The 21,113-nt window shown below is 33.6% G+C and overlaps 3 protein-coding genes across 6 annotated transcripts; 1 reads left to right on the forward strand and 2 right to left on the reverse strand.

Moving 5' to 3' along the window:
• Positions 1–887: 887 nt before the first annotated feature.
• On the reverse strand, positions 888–2,601 carry LOC137832800 (protein SODIUM POTASSIUM ROOT DEFECTIVE 3-like). Of its 3 annotated transcripts, none has more exons than XM_068641147.1 (3): positions 2,197–2,601; positions 1,285–1,360; positions 888–1,139 (listed from the first exon to the last, which is right to left on the reverse strand). In XM_068641147.1, exons 1-3 carry the CDS (start codon positions 2,488–2,490, stop codon positions 1,018–1,020), a joined length of 492 nt encoding a protein of 163 aa, XP_068497248.1. In that variant the 5' UTR covers positions 2,491–2,601; the 3' UTR covers positions 888–1,017. The 3 variants fall into 3 exon arrangements, with proteins under 3 accessions (XP_068497248.1, XP_068497247.1, XP_068497246.1); XM_068641146.1 differs by having other exon boundaries at positions 888–1,118; positions 2,197–2,579; XM_068641145.1 differs by having other exon boundaries at positions 888–1,158; positions 2,197–2,579.
• A 3,004-nt stretch (positions 2,602–5,605) lies between these two features.
• LOC137832811 (protein RAE1) lies at positions 5,606–12,857 on the forward strand. Of its 2 annotated transcripts, XM_068641164.1 has the most exons (12): positions 5,622–5,816; positions 5,897–5,983; positions 6,076–6,153; positions 6,248–6,440; positions 7,132–7,325; positions 7,555–7,696; positions 9,448–9,528; positions 9,950–10,078; positions 11,231–11,308; positions 11,418–11,489; positions 12,297–12,377; positions 12,462–12,857. In XM_068641164.1, exons 4-12 carry the CDS (start codon positions 6,435–6,437, stop codon positions 12,510–12,512), a joined length of 834 nt encoding a protein of 277 aa, XP_068497265.1. In that variant the 5' UTR covers positions 5,622–5,816; positions 5,897–5,983; positions 6,076–6,153; positions 6,248–6,434; the 3' UTR covers positions 12,513–12,857. The 2 variants fall into 2 exon arrangements, with proteins under 2 accessions (XP_068497264.1, XP_068497265.1); XM_068641163.1 differs by lacking the exon at positions 6,248–6,440 and having other exon boundaries at positions 5,606–5,816.
• A 1,475-nt stretch (positions 12,858–14,332) lies between these two features.
• LOC137832810 (BRASSINOSTEROID INSENSITIVE 1-associated receptor kinase 1-like) lies at positions 14,333–20,013 on the reverse strand. Its single transcript, XM_068641162.1, has 11 exons — positions 19,415–20,013; positions 18,580–18,712; positions 18,429–18,500; positions 17,701–17,844; positions 17,479–17,550; positions 17,291–17,362; positions 17,126–17,205; positions 16,581–16,709; positions 16,140–16,481; positions 15,474–15,868; positions 14,333–14,979 (listed from the first exon to the last, which is right to left on the reverse strand). The coding sequence occupies exons 1-11, from the start codon at positions 19,506–19,508 to the stop codon at positions 14,662–14,664; spliced, it is 1,851 nt and encodes a 616-aa protein (XP_068497263.1). The 5' UTR covers positions 19,509–20,013; the 3' UTR covers positions 14,333–14,661.
• Between the last annotated feature and the right edge of the window lie 1,100 nt (positions 20,014–21,113).

Raw genomic sequence — 21,113 nt, forward strand, 5'->3', positions numbered from 1 at the left:
ATATATAATAAAGATAATTTTTGGTTAATTTATGGAGATACAAAGTAAAATCTTACTTATTTATGTCAACAATAAGTCCAAGAGGAGAAGCTAGAGAGTGAAAAGGTAGAACTGCAGCCTGGGATGAAATTTCTCTTCAAAGACTAAACTTTTCTGTATTTCATTTTCTTTCTTCGCTCCTAATATTTTTAATATTCTCAAATAATCATTTTCAAATTCGGTATCCTAAATTATTACAGAAGAATTATTTCAATATGTAGTGTAGTTTTTGGATTAATGTTTTTAAATTTTTGGCAAAAAAAACTAGGAATGTTGATATATTCACAACTACCCGTGACTATAACTATTTAAAAGTAGAAGAAAAATTTAGTGAAATATGAATCTACGAGAACAAATAAAGAAGTTTTAAAAGATTATAAATCGATATTGTAAGTATAGAGTTGTAAAATTTTTATTTTTTTTTATACTGTAAATATAATCCTAGCTTAGGAGTCAAAATTAATGATAGTTTAAATACACATTCCTCCCTTAATTCACTAAAGTTAGAAGATTTTTAGGAATGAAATGATAGATCACATTGAAATCTTCACAATAGTGCAATTGAAGGTATGATTGTGGATTTCCTTCAAAGTTCGTCTAACTAGTTTTTCTTACTTTGACTGGTGGTATCCTGAGCTTGTGATTTGTATGAAACTTATCGAAATTATTTGGTAGGGTAGTAGAAGACTTAGGTAGAGTAGTAGAAGACTTAGATTGACTTGTATAAGGGTTAAAGTATCTTTAATTTTTTTTGGTTGATAAAAAAATGACAAAACCGTGGTAGAGCTCAAAATTTCTAAAACGAACAAAACTTCATATACAATTATTGATACTAACAACGCCATATCTATGAACTTAAAATTAGAATATTTTTTATTTGAATGATACCAAGTCATGGAAGATTAGTCTAACAAAAAACATAAAAAGTTGTAGTGGTAAAAGCAAAGAGAAATTTGGAAGATGCTTAGTGCAGTGTTTTTAACAAGTCCAGAACTCAGCCCTCTTGACCTTTGAAATGCTCTGAAGAACTCCCACCGGAGAAATGTATCCCATCACTGTCACCCTCTTCGACTCTACATCTACACTGAATGATGTCACTCCTGACATTGTATATATTGTCTATTTCAAAACACAATGATATTTGTAATTGTATAAATCCAAATTAAAATCACATTTATTAAACATTCTCAAAATAAAAAATTATAAATTATATTATCTTCATAAAAATATTATTACTTTAGGTACCTTCCATCTTCGACAGATGCTTTTTCACTTTACCAGCGCATCCTTCACAGTGAATAGCAACCCTCATCACAACCACCTGAACATACACACCTTCAACATTAGTTAGTAAAATGCAAAGATAAGAAAGAGAAAGCAAAATTTATCAAAGATTTTATTAAAAAATAATATAAAATCAATTTACAAAATAAAATTTAGATCTATTTATATATTATGAAATATTTTAATTTTTAATTGACATAGAATTTTCACTGATAGACAAAAGATTTGAAAAATAAAAAGGGAAAAGAAGGTACAAATATTGTATACATGTATATATAATAAAATTGATGTATAACACATGCATGTAAGCATATAAAAGAGGAGGAAAAGTAATTATAATTAGTGTTCTACATTGCTTTGAAGAACTCAGCAGTGACACAAAATATGTAACTGTTGAGTCTTAGTTAATTTGACCAAACAGGAAGAAATGGCAGAAAAGGAAATGCTCTGACATGTACAACGAAAAAATGGAAATCCATATTCTTCTTCTTCTGTCTTTCATTTTGGACTCCTAATATTAATTCTTTCCTTCATTATCAATTTGACAGAGACATGCAAGCAGTCACTTACTGTTTTAAGATTTTGAATTGCAGATTTCCAACTACTACGAAAGAATCTGCATAGGCCCTTTCATTTCTCTTTTCTTAAAACTCAAAGACTTGCTTTAATTTTTTTTCACCACAATTACATAAGCATTTTTTTCAAGTTTGATCCAAAGGGACTCATCATTTGCATGATAAAAACATAACAGGTAAAGCATAGGGCAACACAAAGCATAGTTCAGTAAGAATAAATAAAATAAAATGAACATTTAAGATATAACAACTCTTATAGAGAGACATGAACATGGTGTGAAGTAATAATGTGAGTAACCTGAAAGACATGATCTGTTGGAGTTTTGTGAAGTTGGGTTGATCCATTCTCTTGATTTTGGCTTCTCTGTTGGATGTTTGCTGAAGAGAGAGAGTTGTGAGCTGAATTGAAGGTGGCAGTGGCAGAGTCAACAATTTTGGAGTAGTTGGAACAGTTGATCAACCTTGTGTCATCCAGAGAAACACTTCTTTCATGCCTCTTACGGGGCACAACCGCAGACCAAACTGCTGTTGATGCCTCAGAGGGACACATGAAACCATTCCTCATTGTCCTCTTACTGTTTTTCAGGTTCATCACAGTATGAAGATGTTTTGAGGGGGAAGAGAACCTTAGGTTTAGAGATATAGTTGACACCAACGATGGTTTTCAAAGTGGAAGAAAGTAGAAAGTGACTATAGAATAGAAGAGACGTGCTGTCATTATGATGTAGCTAACAAATAACAATGAGTTCACTGGAAGAGTGGATTTTTTTTGTCATTTTATGTATTATGCATGTGTCTATGTATGACCTTTGAAGACTCCAAAACCCTGTCCTTTTCAGCATTTAATTCTGAGAGATTCACACTAACCCTTTTTGCTACAATGGATTTGTAGAAAATCACATTAAAACATGGATTTCTTGGTTTAATTTTTCAACACAAAGCATTTCATTATTTTTATGTTTGGGTTATTTGGATGAGGGTTTTGCTGCGTGTGGATGTTAAAACTATAAAATCTTCTTTTATCTTCCACTCCTTATTTTTGGCCTTGGCCAACTACGAGTGGTGAGAGTGAGAAGAATACAAAGGACCACCATGCTCCACAGAAAGTTAGGTAAGCTGAAGAAGTAGGGTACCCTTTGTTACAAGGGTAGTGGATATGGTCGTTTTCTCTTGTCTTCTGCCCTAAAGGTTATAGCCATATAGTGGAAAAGCTGAAATGCAGTTGGACAGCGATGCATCAAAAGTATTTAGTCGATGCACAAAAATGGCTAAAATCAGTGGGGAGAGATCGAGGCAAAGAAGTGTTACCACTTGCTGAGTTTTGCTCTCTCGCAAATCAAATAAGCAATGCACGTAACTATAAAATCGGCTCAATGAGGTGAGGTTTGCACCCCACTTATACATTATGAAAGACTCTAATCTCTAGTCGATGTGGGATCTCCAACAAACTTGGTGCTCATACAGTTGTTAATTTAGCTTTTGAAAATATTTGGATTTTTTTTGTTAGTGAGAGTTGGCATCATCGAAATAAACATATTTTTGAAGTGGGAAATGATTAATCATTTTGAAATTTTCTTCATGACTCAATTGAAGGTCTGGAATTGAGTTATTTTCAAAATTTCTTCAACATGTTATTTTTTTCAAATTGGTATCTTGATCCTTTGATTTGAATGTTTTCGATTAAAAACAAGTGATTTGTCTTAGGTTGGATAGGTGATTCTTTCTGCTGGTTGTGAGAGGTTGTTGTTATTATTTATTTATCCAAAATGTATAAGGGTTAGACCACTCTTAAAATAGTTTCATATTTATATACTGATAAAAAAACCATACCCATTTTGCTACCAATAATGCATGTAGTTTGCAGTGATGCATAGGTCCAAACTATAGCAGAATCAAAATACTAATATTGTTGTGTATGCATTAAGAAAATGAAAAAAAGAAGAAAAGATGGGAGATTAATAGGGTTGATGAAGCAAGACGTAGGAGATAGAATTAAATGTGAGGATTAGAAGATGATGGAAGGAAGCAGACATGACTGATCGAAACTTCCTTAATGATGATTGCATGAGTTGTACATAGACACACTACTTTGTCTGAGGGATGGCATGTGACATTATTTAAGAGGGTTCAGTCTTTAATTCCTTCTTCTGTTCCATGCTGCACAAAGCAGACATCAAACCAAGGACCACCACCACCAACGTACTCTACCTCCTCTGCAACTTCTACAAATCTTACCATCACCATTCAAAGTACCAAGCTAAGTTAATTAAATGCACCACCTCACAATCTTCAATGAAATATTAAAGCTTCCCCATGAAAATTCTACTTAGTTTTATATGTTTAAATTTGTTTTTAATCCCTTTATGCCTTTTTTTTTGTCCATTTAAAAAGCATTTCTCAAAAAAATTATTTATTCATATGAAAAGAGATGAAAAAATGAATATAATCAGATAATATTAATTAATATGTAATTGCTAATTAGATACCAATTTAGAAACTATTAACAATAATAGAAACCAATTTTGTTTAGTCTCTTAAGTAGTCTATAATTTAGTCACTATAATAACTAATTATTTTTTTTTCTAAATTTGGTTTCTATTTCATCATTTTCATAATAGATTTTTTCCTTGTGGATTTCCTGTTTTAGAAACACACTTTGTTTACGGACACCCTATTCCATAATCACCCAAATTTATTAAAGATAATTATAGTATTTCAGAAAATGTAGTGGTGTAGGAAGAAAAATATAAGGGTGTAGGAAGAAATACTCTAAACTTAATGGGCAATTGATTCCTGCACCATATCACTGGACTGAATTATACGCCAAAAGACGAAAATACCCTTAAGAAAAGGGATACATATAAAAATACCTTCTGAATCCCTTTTCTAGAACACAATAATCTCTTCTGAATAAATTTTTCCACAATGTATTATTTTCAGTTTCGAATTTTTTATTTAGAATGAGATTTTGATTTTTTTTTTCAGTTTTTTATATCCAGAACACAATAATCCGTTCCGGATCTACTTTTACAGAATGCATTATTTTCAATTTCGGAATAAAAAGTATTTTCGAAATTTTTTAATTTGTGTGGGTGCAGGTTAAAAAATAATGGGTGGAGGGAACAATTCCCAACTTAATGATGGGCAATTGCTTCCTGCACCATATCACTGCACTCGATCTTAGCGGAAAAGACGAAACTGTCCTTAAAAAAATTTCCAAAATATGTATTCCGGATATTTTTTTCCGAAACGAAATTTTATACTACGGATTTTTTTATCCGGAATTGATTTTTTATTTTTGTTTCCGGATTTTTATTTCCGAAACACAATTATTTCTTTTCTGGATTTTTTTTTTCGGAATGTATTATTTTTCAATTCCAGATTTTTTTGTCCGAAATAGAATTTTAATTTTGGTTTCCGGATTTTTATTTCCGAAACTCAATAATTACTTCCAGATTTATTTTTTCGGAATATATTATTTTCAATTCCGGATTTTTATTTCCGGAATTAAGGGCATTTTTGGAAATTAAAAAAATATGTTGGGTTCAGGTTAAAAATGATTGGGTGCAGGGAGCATTTGCCTTAATGATGAATGTAGGCCCATAATAAACAGATCAATTGCAGTTAGTTAGTTAGAGAGCCCAAAAACAAGCGTGGAAATAACGCAAGCGTGGCAATAACGCTAGGTCGTAGTATTTAACTCGTACACCTGGATTCACCGACACAAAACCCACTCTTTCACGTTTTTCTCTCCCAACCAACCCAAGGCCCAAATCAACTCCCTCCAAACTCGAAACTACGAACACAGTGTCTCTCTGTCTCTCTGCGTAATTTTCTTGAGAGAAAATTCAGCGAGAAGATTTGCAAATGTCCAATTTCCTCACGAACACTAATCCAAATCCGAACAAGTCCTTCGAGGTACCTGAAAGATTCACGAGAAGCAGGTTGTTGTGTTGTGCAGTGTGATAGTTTTCATGGTTGCTTGGTGAATTTTGCAGGTGAATCAGCCTCCCACTGATTCTGTCTCCAGTCTCAGTTTCAGTCCCAAAGCCAACTTGCTGGTAGCCACTTCCTGGGACAATCAGGTCTTTCTTTCTCTCTCAGTTCCCTTTCTTTTAAGCTTCATTGTTCAAACATCTCATTTCGAGAGCCTTATGTTATGAGCAACCTTTTCAAGGTTCGTTGCTGGGAGGTAGCACGGAATGGGGTAAATGTCGCCACTGTCCCCAAGGCTTCTATAACGCACGATCATCCAGTAAGCTATTTTAGTTTTCTTTATTCATTTCTCCTTACTATTTATGTGTGTGTGTGTTTATTTTCATGAATTACTATTCTGGTACATGTGCAAGGTTAATTTGGGATTCACAAGTAGGACTCGGAGATGATCATAGTTAGGGTTTAAGAATCAAGGTGCTTTTTTGTGGCAAAGACATTAGGCATAGAGGTTTGACAATGATTTCCGTCTGCTTAAAATGAAGTATAGTGCTGCATGTGGATGGCGATGTAACTGGCCTTGTATGGTTACTTATTTTTCATATGAAGGTATGCTTCGTGCAAATCACCCTTCTATGGGCACTAGTTAAGGTATCGACAAGTAGAAGCTTTTCTTGGAATGACATCGTGGTTGCATTTGAAATTGTTCTGGACTGCATTAATAATACTTTTTAATAAGGATTTTCCATTTTTTTTATTCAGTGCCCTAAGGTACTGTATTAGTCTTTCAATATTCATATATATGTTATACATGTTTTTGAGTCTCAATTGGGGATTTTGGAGTTAAACATTTTACTATTAGTGTTTTTTGCCTCTTTGTACCCTAGTTTTGTGCCGGTCGATGAATTGATCCAGATAATGAACTTATATGCATTGACCATTGAGTTGATTAGATTGATAAATTAATTGGTTAGAATTAAATTCTTTTAGGGAAGGACAAGAACCAAAAATAGAGTAACTAGGAATTCAATTAGAACAGGACCAAAAAGACGTGATTTTTAGTGAAGGACAAGAACCATATCTTGACACATTTTTCGGCACATTTCCTTAAATGAGGAACCAAAAGTAGAAGATTTATCTTTTAGCATTTAAGAACATATATTAACCTATATTAATAGTACTTGACTATTGAATCTAAGACTATAGGTTTTCACGATCTTGCTGCTCTGTCTTTTCCTTAAACAGCAATATTTACAAGTCTATGAACTCATAAATTCATCATATTTGTTTCTTTGCAAAGGTTTTGTGCTCTTCATGGAAAGACGATGGCACAACTGTCTTCTCTGGTGGATGTGATAAGCAAGTGAAGATGTGGCCTCTATTATCTGGAGGCCAACCAATGACTGTTGCCATGCATGACGCACCCATAAAAGAAGTCGCTTGGATTCCTGAAATGAATCTCTTAGCCACAGGAAGCTGGGACAAGACTTTGAAGTATTGCACTAGCATTTTCTGCCTTTACAGCAATTTGTTTTTAAATTATAACTTTAGGAATTAGAATATATAAAAAATATCTCATAATATGAACATTATATCTATAATTTTGTGGTGCGGCTGATATGTATCACATCTTTCTGATTAAGTATGGTATGAAGCTTGCAAGTTTGCTTGATCTGATGCTTCTGTCCTCTTCTTGGACATGAATCTTTGTGGCTACTTTTAGATACTGGGATACAAGGCAGTCAAACCCAGTGCACACACAGCAACTCCCAGAGCGCTGCTATGCTATGACAGTGAGATATCCTCTGATGGTTGTTGGCACTGCTGATAGAAATCTTATTGTTTACAACTTGCAAAATCCTCAGGTAATACTTCCAGTCTAATTTAGTGAATCTCAACTTAATTGTATTCTGCATTATTAGTGTTACCTTTCAGTTGTATATTCACTTATTATTATATCACAGCTATTTTTTCTTAAGATTTCATAATAAAAAGGGTTTTTTCTTTTTATTGCTTAATTAGACAATAAAAAGATGAACTTTATTAAGGGCGAGGAGAAACTAGGAGTTACATGAGAACAATAAATCATCTAGAAAGAAAAAGAAGAGACATCCCAATTTCTTGGCCAGAAGTTTACTGTATATTCACTCACGTACTCCCAATCATTGTTTGGAGCCAGAGGTTTCAAATAGTAAAAGCGAAGGAAGGATTTTCCTGCTAAGAACGATAGGCATCCTCAAATCAAACTACACGAAAATTAAAAATTATATCTATATGGCTATATAAGTATGCTTTACATTTTGTTCAGAAGCGATGAAACTAATCAAAGGATTTAAATATAATAACATCCAGAAAAGCTTATTTGGTTCATGATTTACTTAGATATCTCATAATTGGAATCATACTAGACAAAATTAGGACAACCTATTAACAGAAGATTAGTCTGGAGTATTTCTACTGGAGCATCAGTCACTCAAGTCACACGCTTAATAATTTGTAGCCTCACATACATTTTCCGAGGCATCAGGCAATCCTCACTTAACTGAACTTTAGTCTCGTGTACTTCCTTGCTTATTAGAACCTTGAAGAGAAGTTTAGTCTCAAGTACCTCCAACCTGGCATCAAGCATTTCGAAAGGAACTTGGGTAATATGTGGTGCCTAAGCCCCTCATTGAATAGTATGGGATGCTTGGTGGAGTATTTAAGTGTTTGGTTTTTCTGTCTTAATAACTAGCTTTCGAGGGTGGAACCCCCAAGTGCTTGGGTACTTGTCAACTATTATCAAAGCCTAGTTGTCAGTGTTTTAGAAATGGCTACCAACAAGGGGTTCTGACTGGTGAAGGGTTTTAACCAACAGAGAAGCGTAGAGTGAAAGCTGACAAGATATTAGCTCTTAGGAGCGGTGCTATGATACCAAGGGGTTCTGACTGGTGAAGGGTTTTAACCAACAGAGAAGCGTAGAGTGAAAGCTGACAAGATATTAGCTCTTAGGAGCGGTGCTATGATAGAAACACGGATGCTATGGGGTATGGGATGCTCGGTGGAGTTTCCCTTAATAGCTAACTTTTGAGGGTGAGTTTCCCAAGGGCTTAAGTACTTGTCACATTTCTTTCTTATTTGAACATTGTAACAAATAAATAGCCACAATTTGGCTCTGAAGATACAATTATATTTTCTCTTCTGCTGTGTGCTTCATTGTAAGACAATCAGTTAACTATATATAGTGTTTGATTTGATGTTCAAAACTGTTAACTGTCTATTCAGCTCAATTATTCAAGAGCCATAGATTGCGTTCAATGTGTATAGATGTAAAATGAATGCACGTTAATGGTGCTTCAGCCGCCTGGTGGGCTTGGGAACATCATACCTTCTCCACATATATTTGTTTTTATTGATTCCTTAATTGAATACTAGTTTGTTGGCCATTTGTCTTTTCATATTCTATTCAGTGCCTTTTATATATTGTGATGAGATCAATGTGTTGTTATATGATATATATATATATATATATATATATATACACAAACTATTCATCCTATTGATTTTTATCTTTTTTTGCTTTCATTTCTGTTTTTGCTAGTGTCTCCTACCTTTTACCATTGTTCATTTGCTACAGGTTGAATTCAAGAGAATTGTTTCACCCTTAAAGTATCAGACAAGGTGCCTTTCAGCATTCCCTGATCAACAAGGTTTCTTGGTATGCATCAGTCTCCTCTCTTTTTTAGATATTTGTTCCTTTCTGCATTTTAGTAATCTTATTCTTCCGTGAAAAACAACATTCAACTGTTTCCTAACAGTGTGTTCCTATTTAGTGTCTTCTGTAACCAATTTATAGGTTGCTTCTATTTATCTATTTTTACATCAAGACATAAATCTGATAGCATACTCCAGCTAAGAAGGGGGAGTATTCTCCACTTTCTGGCCCTTTCCTTAATTTTCTTACACCAACTTATGTTTGTTTCCATAACTTATCCATCGTATACTTCTGATTTATAAGAATAATATACAAAATATCTCTTCCTTCTTGAGTCTCATTTCAGTGTAATTATCAATTTGTAAGTTGCATGTCTAGTTTGTATACTTTTGGGATGTTGAAACTGACAATACACTTGCTGTAGGTTGGATCAATAGAAGGAAGAGTTGGGGTGCATCATTTGGATGATAGTCAGCAGGCTAAAAACTTCACTTTTAAATGCCACAGAGAGGGGAACGAAATATACTCAGTCAACTCTTTAAACTTCCATCCTGTAAGATTTATGTTCCACCTGTGCCTTACTATTCTGATTTAAGTTTGTATGATTTAAGTTGTTCTACTATCTTTGAATTTCAACTGGGTCATTGCACTTTTTATAATGAATGATTGGTGTTAAAATATTCCTGGTTGTGATTTTCTTATTGTGTGTTTTATTAATATTATTATCATTCTTAATCATTAATAGTGAAGTAGCTAAAAGAAATCTTCTCTCCAGCTTAAACTTTGTGATCGGTTACTTTTGAAGCCATACTACCCCTTCGCTTTGAATTTTATGATTATATATTCAGTAATAAAGAATTTAATTCACCTTGTTACTTTCTCACTTTTGTCAACCAATTTGAAGTATTGAGCTATATCTGTAAATATATTGTTAAGTTGGTCCGAGTTTATTAAATAGTCAATCACTCTGTAAATTTTGAACCAAAAGATAGTATGTTCCTGCTACGCAGATTAAGGAAATCCATTTTTGTTTCGTAATAATGAAAAACCAATCACATGAGATTTCTGTATTCATTGAAAATGTTATTTTCCATATATGAGCTCTCATGAAAGGAAGCACATTAACACTAACTGTCAAAGTTCTATGTTTTTAATTTTAACAATTTTTTTATTTTTTTTTGCTTTAATACTGACTTCTTTGATTACAAATATCTTAAGAGAAGGGTCCTATTGTTTATTTATGGTATTTGGATGTAGACGTGTAGTAATTGAATAAAAACAGTTGTAATTTTTATTTTAATTACTAATAATTTCAAGTGTTAGTGTATTGACATTAAAATGTTTGACTTTGACAAATGTTTAGCCCATGGTTATGGTGTATTGACATCTTTTATCCAGTTCATTTTTGTGTAAACAATGAATAAGCATATTCAGTATCGTAAGTCTTTCAGTTATGGAATTTCACAGATCTTGTAGACTCAATTCTTTTTTTCCCCAGTGTACTGTTTTGCTGAGTGCTGTGTATATTTTGTTGGTCTCCCTAAAATTATATAGCATATCTAGTATAAATGTTTATTTGGTGCTTGTTCACATATTTTCACAATTTCTGTTTACTTCTAGTCCCAATGCACATCAGAAATCACTGACAAAGTTGATCCACTTTAGTCTATTATCATTTCTTACATTATTTTTCTACTTATTTTAGGTACACCACACATTTGCAACTGCTGGTTCGGATGGTGCTTTCAATTTTTGGGATAAGGATAGTAAACAGAGGCTCAAGGTTTTTCCATCTTTATTAACAGTTCCATTCAACTCCTAACGGACACATATTGTAGTGATGTTTTTGGCTCAATTACCTACTTATCTAATGCAAACTTAGCTTATTTCAGGCCATGTTGAGATGCAACCAACCTATTCCTTGCAGTACCTTCAATAGTGATGGTTCAATATTTGCTTACTCAGTATGCCCACCTTACTATTCTGCATAAACTTGCATCTTTGTTAAATGCGTTTTGCACCCTTTTCTATGCACATATACTATAAGTGATGAAATTTGGGTTTCTTTCTTTTGCTGCATTTTTTTTCTTGTTTCAATTTGTTGTGTTAGAATACCTTGAAAAGCACCCTTGACTTCAGCACACCATTATGTGTGAGAGGATGTTAAAATGCATATAGTTGTGAGTAATTTTTAAATAGATACTAAAGAGCAAAACAACAAGTGACGTGGATATGTAAAGAATTTGCCAGAGGATATCTTAATTTTGTTGATGGACTTTGCTTTCGAGAAGCATAGTTGTTTCTTCTTCCCTAGCAATCTAGAGGTGTTTCTCTATAAAATACATTTTTTTTTTCTTGAGGATTGGGGTGAGTGTGGACCAAACGTCATTTTACTTGCTTGTTATATTTGATAAAAGCTAATTAGATGAGGGATTATTTATGATCCATAACGATAATCTTGTGATAGATAGTGAGAAGATTAAGGATTATGTTCAATAATGGCAATCTTCTATTATAGATCTCTAAAGTCATCGCTCATCAACAACAAAAACCAAGCCTTATAATAACTAGGTATAGTTTGGGTGATGAATTCGACCATATGGATCGAGCAGCACCATTGGGTTTTAACCCATGCCTATCGATCTATATAGCAGTGACAAGTAGTTCTGATTTGCGATTACCATACTTGGCACTGTACCATGAACTGTAAATTTGTTTATGACTCCATTGTTTATATAACAACAACTAAGCCTTAGACATCTTGCGCGTAGGTCTGCTATGACTGGAGTAAAGGGGCTGAAAATTCTAATCCTGCAACAGCAAAGACCTACATTTTCCTGCACTTGCCTCAGGTATTTGGTTTGGGTATCCCTTTCAAAAGAATATCCTTTAATCATCTGTGATTGATGCGCAAATTATATTCTTATGAAATGCAGGAATCTGAGGTCAAGGGCAAACCACGCATTGGTGCTACTGGCAGAAAATAGAGATGATCCTGCTCTGGTATTATGTTCTATTATGTTTGTAGTGGCTAGTACTAGTATATAATGCAGCCAAGGTAATATAGAAGTTGAATGGGCTGGTCAAAACTTGGAAGAAATTATCAACTAATTCATGGTCAAAACATGTATATAATGTGTGTGGTTTGTATTTTACCTGCTTTAAGATCAAGGGTGGTTGACTTGTACATTGAAGCACTGAAGGTAGGTTCTTTCATGGCGCTGTAAGACACTGGAAGTCTTAAAGTTCTCCATATAAGTTCTATTTGCTCTCTGAATCTGTCGTTCTCAATAAAGTGGGTTGGGGTGTTTCTTATGCACACTCCAAAACAACTCATCAAGCCCCTTCTTTTCTATATTTTGGAAATATTCCAGGATGTAAAAAGGAGAAATTAGTGAGAATTTTTAAGTGCACAAACTCCAAGTCGGTTTTGTATTAAAGGATTTGGGAATGTACGGTTGTAAGCAATTTTTTAAATAAGAAAACTAATGTAATACTATTAAATATAGTAATATTTAATAGTATTAAATTGCTGATAAAAAAAATGTAATACTATTAAATAAAAAAGTCAACAAGAAAATAACATAATCCTAAAATACTTGGATGAATATAAGGGGTTAAAAGTAAAAAAATAAAAATCAACTAGCAGGACACAAGAAATTTTATTAACTAAAAGACTTTTAATAGAAAAACTGCACCCTAATGTTTGAATTGAATAAAAAACTTATAGGGTAATTATTTTTATAACAAGTTTTAATGTTTTATAGCATAATATATTGTTTGGAAAAGTGATTTTAAAATAAATTAATTTTTTTTAAAATTATTAGAATATTTTGTTTATTTAAAATGTTGATTTCACCTAAAAAAAATCTCATATATATATATATATATATCTCTTCTTTCATGTTAACTATTTAAAATAAATTATTGTTTGATAATAAATTTTAAATATATATATATATATATATATATATAAATGTCAAAACATTTTTAAAAAATTATAAAAATTTAAATTCCTCTCCCAAAAAAGCTAAAATATTATTAAGTTTTTACCAAGTAGTCAAGCAGAATTTACAAGATTAATTCGTGAGTAAAAAACGATACTGAGAGAGAAGAGTCCCTGAAGATGACCAACCAGAGTCTTTACTAAAATTTTGCCATTTACAGAACCAGTAAATACTTTCTCCTAATAACAGTTATTCAAGAAAAACAACTTTGAATTGAGAGTAATAAATAAATGAAGTCTTCCCAAACTCACAATAAAAAAAATTTAAACTCCTTAAAATTCACCTTACAATCCTCTGCAACTTACCATTATTAGGTTAATATATTTGTAATTCGTGCAAGAAACTAACAAAAAAAAACAAAATATCCTTCTAACAAGGTATTAGTGTCATCCCACATTTTTTCAGAAGAGATATTTTAGCTATTTAACACTATTAAAGTTATAACCTGCAAATTTTCTTTTAAGAACACAAACGTAACTAATAATGGATGGATTAATTCACCGATACTAAACATTATTTGCAGGGTAAATTATGAAGATATCTACGAAAAAATATTGGATAGCATGGTATCATAGTATGTTCTATCGTTCCACTTAACGGATTAAACATGATTTGCCCTACCATAAACATGATTAACCAAAACAGCGATTAGTATTTGGAGCAACATAATCTTCATATATAATGGGCGAATAACATATTCCAAATGAGAAACTGAAAATACATTTCCACAGATAATAAATGCAATGACTCAAGTTGTACTGATTTCTACAGCCCCACAATAAACTACTGAAATAATATACTTATCTGAAACTGATAATAGAATTTCATTTATTTCCATAAAGATCTATTCTAATTTCTCATACATACAATGACAAAAGTTGCTTGTAACATACACTTCATTCTGCAACTTGATGACCCAATAGAAATTACAACCTTCTTCCTTTAATAATCACAACATCATCATCAATGGGCATGTAATCTGAACACAGAAGATAATTTCAAAAGAACAAGAGAAGAGGAAGGTAGAAGGGTGAAAATCATATGCACAAATCAGAAGTATATCCCTTTCCAACAGAAAGCCTAGTGAGGCAGAATTGTGTATTCACTTGTCCATAGAATGTTAAAGGGATCATCTAGGACCTGACAGTTCATCTGCTTGGATGTGGGAAGTTGAATCTACTATCCAATTAGCATTGGGGTGATGAATGTTGTAGTTGAAGTCTTGTCGGAACGTCTCGTCTTTCTGCCATTGCTCCCATTTCTCGGCCAAACCGTCACCTTCTAGCATTCTGACAACCTCTGACATCTTTGGTCTTTCCATAGGAGAACCTTGTGTGCATAGTAAGGCCACTTGGATTAACTGCTCTACCTCCTCGTCAATGTAATTGCCCACTAAATCTGCATCTACCAGTGTTTCCAATTTCCTGTCTTTGAGAAGTCCTTTAACCTGGACTCACAACAATGTCAGTTACCATCAATGATCACCCATTCATTGCTGTTAATATTACATATAACATTAGCAACACTGCTCAGAGGAACAGTCAGAAAAGGAGATTCAAGAATTTGTGACAGAAAAAGAAATACCAAATCAATTTGTTGTCACACTATAGCATTGAAGGAAATAATATTACAAGAACCCCCCTACTGATATGAAATGAGATTTTCAAGAAACCAAGAAACAACAAGGTTCTGAAACAAAATTGTTCTTCTACCTTGTAATACTTACCAGAAAGAAAAACAAGACAGTTAACTGAATTCTTAAATTAGTATAAGGCAAAGTTTTCAGGGTTGAAAAAGGGGCTCCAGAAAGCATGAATGAAAGCAAATCAGCAAGGGACATTGATAATTTAGAGCATAAGGAACCATGTGAAGAGGTTGATAGATAGTACAGTTAACATAAATTCAAGTACTAATTAAATGATTAAGGTAATTAATTCCTACCCAATCAAGCAACATGACATCATCATCATTGGCAAGTCGAGCTAGATCAAAAGCCCTTTGTCCAGTTATGAGTTCAAGAAGCATCACACCATATCCAAAAACATCAGTCTTCTCTGAAGACTTTCCAGTTGAAAGGTACTCAGGAGCTATATGTCCAATTGTTCCACGTACAGCAGTAGTAACGTGAGTATCTTTATAATCCATAAGTTTTGCCAAACCAAAATCTCCCACAACTGCTTCAAATTCCTCATCCAACAAAATATTTGCTGCTTTGACATCACGATGAATAATCTTAGGGTCACAATGATCATGCAAATAAGCAAGTCCCCTTGCAGATCCCAAAGCAATACGCTTCCGTTCTGGCCAGCCAAGTGGTGCTTGAGATTCTTGACGCTCTTCAACAACATAATCAACATACACAAAAACAGTTTCAGTCTAAAACTGGACGAGCTGGAAAATTTAAAATTTTGAGCGATTAATTAAGAAATTTAAGTTGCTGAGAGAAAACATCTTGGAAACACCGAATTCTTTTTCTTTTTTTGATAAATCAAAATACACTAGAAATTATTTTGACATTGAAAACTGGCATTATAACATTTAAACAAGAAAAGGACACATGAGAGAAAAGTTTTATATGAATAAAAGCAATTCAAATAATAGGGGTACCTCGTAAACATGAAGCTACACTTCCATTAGCCATGTAAGGATACACAAGCAATCGTTCAGTAGGAGTCATACAAAAACCACGAAGCCGAAGCAAATTACGATGCACAGCCATGCTGATCATTTCCACTTCAGTTTGAAATTGGAGCTCCCCACCCTGCGTACGTTCCTCTTTAAGTCTTTTTACTGCTACAAGAGATCCGTCAGCTAAGCGTCCTTTATAAACCTTTCCAAATCCACCCCTACCCAGAATGTGTTTGTTACTAAAGTTATCTGTGGCAACTTGCAGCTCACGCAGCGAAAACCTTTTAAGTTGACCAAGGTGAACTTCAGGATCCTCCTCGGCTGCCAGTAAAGAACAGATAAAATATCAGCAAATAGGTTATGGCCATCATATGCAGCATTGATCAGTGTGTATATCATCTTTTCTGTCATTCAACTAACCAGGAACATCAAAGAAATGATCCTGCGGTCTCCTCTTTCGCCAATAAGCAAGTGCAATTGCAGGGGCTGCAAACAACAGAGCAGCACCAGCAGCAACTCCTCCAGCAATAGCTCCAGTGTTACTATTTCCTGAAGAAAAGGATTGACAGATGAAATAAGAAATTATAACTCCATTCAAGAATTGTTTGTGATCGAATGGAATAAGAAACCCAAGATTCAATATCGTTATATCCCCCACTGTTAAATTCAACCACCGAGAGACACCGGCCTCAAGTAGTGACATTTCTAAGAGTGAGGCATAATGCAACTGGCTTAGCGAAGCTGACATAAGTTATGTTTGTTCAGGATATTGCTGTTAAAAAATATTCCAACCTTTTCCATATAACTACAGAATAAATATCTAGAAAAAAGCTACAAAGATTGTGCCTATCAATTATCAACTCTTACCTATCTCCTCATCCTTTGGGGTAAAGGGTATCAGTAGGTAAGAGAAAAGTTTGAGTCAGCATATAAAAGAAGCAAAGGCAAGACAGGCATCAACAAACCTGAAGAAGCTGGTGGTGGTGTTGGAGAAACTGGAGATGGAGCGTTTTTTGGAGGTATCAAGCCAGGATTATTTTGATAACTGTAAAATGGAACATGGGATTAGCAAAATTTTCAGGTTGTCCCTCAACAATAACCATAGAAAATAACTAATTATTTGTACCAACCTGATAGGGGTAAATAATGAAAACGAACCATTCACTGGGGTTTCCCCCTGGAGATGGTTGTTGGAGAGATCACTGTATTCCAAAATTACAATTCATTCAGGTCACATATAATATATGACACACAGTATAAATGGGAATATACTTTGGCAGTTACTCAAGGAAAATGTAAATATAGAAGTGACACTCACAGAACTTGCAAAGAAGAAACATTTGTCAAAGACATGGGTATGCCTCCCGTCAAGGTATTATTGTTGAGACGCCTATTTCAGAGAGCAAAATGAATCAGTTTGCAGTAATAAGCTAATGATAGAGTAGCGTAATAAGACATGACATGAAGCAATTATCAAATATTCAAATAGTTAAATGATTTTGCACTTCAAAGACATGAGAATAAGGATAGTATGTCATACAGGAAACGTAGTTTTGCAAGGTTTCCCAGCGTAGTCGGTATGGGACCAGATAAATTGTTCAAGTACAGATCCAAGCTCACCAAGTTTGTCAAGTTCCCAAGCTCCTCTGGAATTTTTCCACTTAAATTATTACTATAAAGTTCCCTGTTAATGAAAATAAAAAATCAGATTTGTGCAGGCAAATCATCCAACAAATAATTAAAAGGTGACAGAAAATATTCACATTTGAGAGTGGAACCAGACAAACAGAAATTGATAGTTATGTACAATACAAATTTTCTTATATTGGCTTTAGCAACTTATACAACTATCTAAAAACCCAACCGATATTAAGTTAGCCATGGAAAAATGCCAGAAGTTTCTCTCTTCAACAATAGTAAACAGGTGGTTAAGGCCTTTCGAATTGTCATACAGAAGATGAGAAGGCAAACAAAAGCACACTGCAGTTGTGAAAGTTTTGTCTCTAAACCATATATAAACCACATGAGTGCCTCCCTGATTTATCAGTTGCTTTCTCTTATTAACTTGATTTACAAATTAAGCACATATCTCTATGATATTGTTGGTTAGATGCGTGGCCACCCAATGTAGTGTTAATGCTTACAAGATCCTTTGAAGAAAGCAAGAAGAAAGGAAATACAAGAGTATCAATCAAGAAATAAGGTTTGGCGTTAGCTGCAGGAAAGAATTAAGTTACTCAACAATATCATGTCTGATTCATAACTTACAAGTACTGTAAATTTGTGAGCTGACCAAGTTGTGAAACCAGTTGACCAGAAAGGTCTGCATTTCCAAGATCACTGACCAAACACAAATAAATAATTAACCATGTAGTCAAACAGTTGTAAAACAACAGGGAAAAATCAAATATTAACTTACACACGGGTCACACTGTTATCACTATTGCAAGTAACATGAAACCAAGTGCAGGGATTGACAAGAGTAGCATCCCAGCTTTGAAGAACGTTGTTAGGATCAAGCAAATTGCTCTTCAATGCATTCAGGGCATCGCCTGTTATGGGAAGAAGCAATATTCAGGTACAATAATTCCCAGGATTAAATTGTATGTAGAGAAGATAAAATATGTGTTACTATATCAAGGGTGCAATGTGAAATTGTAAGATTCAGGAATCAGAAACATGAAGCCCTACTTCGATTACTTAGCCTTAAGCATACGTACTCCCCCTAATTGCTTGCCAACTACTGGAAATGGAAAGCAAATGGAAAGAAACATCTTTTTGCAAGAGTAAAACCACTTTGACAAGCCACTCTGAGATAATGAAGTCAATAAACTGTCTCGCCCAGGCCATTCATCTCAAACTATTCCAATAGAAATTATGGTGAATTCCCTAAGCTTAACAATTCCTACTTCCCAGCTAAGAAACAACGCTATGAACATAATTCAAACCTTTCAATTAATGATTATATTCTGCTTACTAAGATTACATCTAGAGAAACACTGAAACTGAAATAAAACAAAAAAACTACTCCAAGTCTAACATTAGCCTCTCCAGTTCAACTTGTCAAGTAAACAACACATGTACCAGTAATAATCAAGCTGAAGGCCAACATATACCAGATCAAAAGGGGGCAAAAATAATAATAAGACAATTGAGTGTATTTTCCTAATCCTAGTCATTTATAAAGCAGCTGTTTAATGAGAAGAGACATTTATGGAACCATTAAAACCTCAAACAGTTAGGTAAACACCCACCTTCCTGATTGCCAGAAGCCTTAAGTACCAAATCAAGCACCAAAATTGCCCAAACAAAAAAGGAACTCATAAAAGATGAAGTCAGTCTCTCCATGCCTCTTCAACTTCATAAACAATTGACCTTATGACAACAACCAAGCCTTCATAAACAATTGCTTCCCTAATCCACACGCCCTCTTGATCTACATGACACCCATCAAGCTCAGAAACATCTTCACCTTGTTGGCCAACCCAAAATCGGTTTGCTGCCCAAAATCGTACTGTGGGCAGCTTCAAGTTATCTTCTTTCTCCACTTTCTGCTCTTGCCTTGGAATCTGAAGCTAAAATCCCAATTGGGTGCGCGCAGGTTTAGCAGAAAATGCAGAGAACGGTTTAGAGAGAGAAGGGTCGAGGAAAAGAGAAAGCTCAAGTCAACGAATGTTGCATCCTTTGTTGAGAAATTGCTGCTTCTATTCTAATTATTCTTTTCTTCTTTTTTAACTTTAAAAATTATACTTTTCTGGTTTTTCTTTGTTTTATTTACGTGAATATGAATTATGGAGTATGAACTGTGATTAGAAAGTAAAATTCACATGAAAAAATGCTAAGAGGAGAGAGAGAGAGAGTTTGGTATTGAACGGTAATAAATAAGAAAGTTGGGTCAAACACGCACGCTTGCACGCCTGTGACTGTCCCCACACAGTGCCCCAAGAAGCTTTCAATGTTCAAACTTCAATTCAAACATAGAACAAACAAAAACACGTTTTTGTCAAAAATTTTAAATTATTTTACTATAATTACTATAGTTTATAAAGGTTACTGAATAAATAAGAAACACAATTATTAGACAATAGTTTATTGCGTAAAAAATTTACTTGGAAGTTTCAAAATTGGGGTTAATCACTTTTTAGTTGAGCACTTTAGTCAAATAATTGTGGCTATTTTTCCTTGTTCTGTGTTTCCTTTTTACTTGTTTTCACGTTCCGGCGAGTTAGATTACATACATCGCTAGCTTAGCTGTTTCAAGTTTTGAATAATACATGACCATGCGACAAGCACGTTCTTCTTCAATTTTTCTTTTTTATCTCTTTCTCTCCTCAGATTTCTTTTCTGTCTATAAATATCACCAGTGAAGATTTCTTTTATTAGTAACTCTGCTCTACATTTCTATTTGCTTATATATTCTGATCTTCATATCTTACATGTTTTGATTCTGTGAATTTATGAAAAGTCAAGAGTTTTAGAAATAAATAACTTATTCTTCAGTTTTTCGGTTTATAATTGATGATTTGTCTTATTAGATCAGCTAGTTTGAACTCTGTTGTGTGAACTTAGCCACTGAATGTGCAACATCACTCACTTATTGAATTTGGGTCAGCTCTTAGTTTCTAAGTCCATGATCACTCTCCGGTGAGTGGTACCTGCAAGGAGCTCCAATAATAATGTGAGATCATCTATTTATAGTGGTTGTTATTTGACTTTAATTATATTTTTACTTTTCACACTTTACAGGTATATTTTTAATATTTTTAACCAATTTATTGAACTTTTTTAATGTCAAAATCCTTCTACTATTAATTAGTATGACAAAAAAAAATCATGAAATAAAAATCAATTATAGATAATAATAATAATTAGTTGCTATAATAGTTAAATTAGAAACCATTTTTGAAACTAAAAACATAGCTTTTAAATTAGTTTCTACTATTTTTAAATAGT

Source organism: Phaseolus vulgaris, chromosome 6 (genome assembly GCF_000499845.2).
Source record: "Phaseolus vulgaris cultivar G19833 chromosome 6, P. vulgaris v2.0, whole genome shotgun sequence".
Taxonomy (NCBI): Eukaryota; Viridiplantae; Streptophyta; class Magnoliopsida; order Fabales; family Fabaceae; genus Phaseolus; species Phaseolus vulgaris.

Coding starts and splice junctions, on each gene's coding strand:
- LOC137832800 (XM_068641145.1), bottom strand. CDS start 2,490: ATGAACCTGAAAAACAGTAAGAGGACAATGAGGAATGGTTTCATGTGT. Junction 1,361..2,196: donor CAACAGATCATGTCTTTCAG/GTTACTCACATT, acceptor GTGTATGTTCAG/GTGGTTGTGATGAGGGTTGC. Junction 1,159..1,284: donor GCATCTGTCGAAGATGGAAG/GTACCTAAAGTA, acceptor GTTTTGAAATAG/ACAATATATACAATGTCAGG.
- LOC137832811 (XM_068641163.1), top strand. CDS start 5,766: ATGTCCAATTTCCTCACGAACACTAATCCAAATCCGAACAAGTCCTTC. Junction 5,817..5,896: donor ATCCGAACAAGTCCTTCGAG/GTACCTGAAAGA, acceptor TGAATTTTGCAG/GTGAATCAGCCTCCCACTGA. Junction 12,378..12,461: donor TTTTCCTGCACTTGCCTCAG/GTATTTGGTTTG, acceptor TATGAAATGCAG/GAATCTGAGGTCAAGGGCAA.
- LOC137832810 (XM_068641162.1), bottom strand. CDS start 19,508: ATGGAGAGACTGACTTCATCTTTTATGAGTTCCTTTTTTGTTTGGGCA. Junction 17,551..17,700: donor CTTGCAAAACTACGTTTCCT/GTATGACATACT, acceptor TCTCTGAAATAG/GCGTCTCAACAATAATACCT. Junction 16,482..16,580: donor TCATTTCTTTGATGTTCCTG/GTTAGTTGAATG, acceptor CTTTACTGGCAG/CCGAGGAGGATCCTGAAGTT.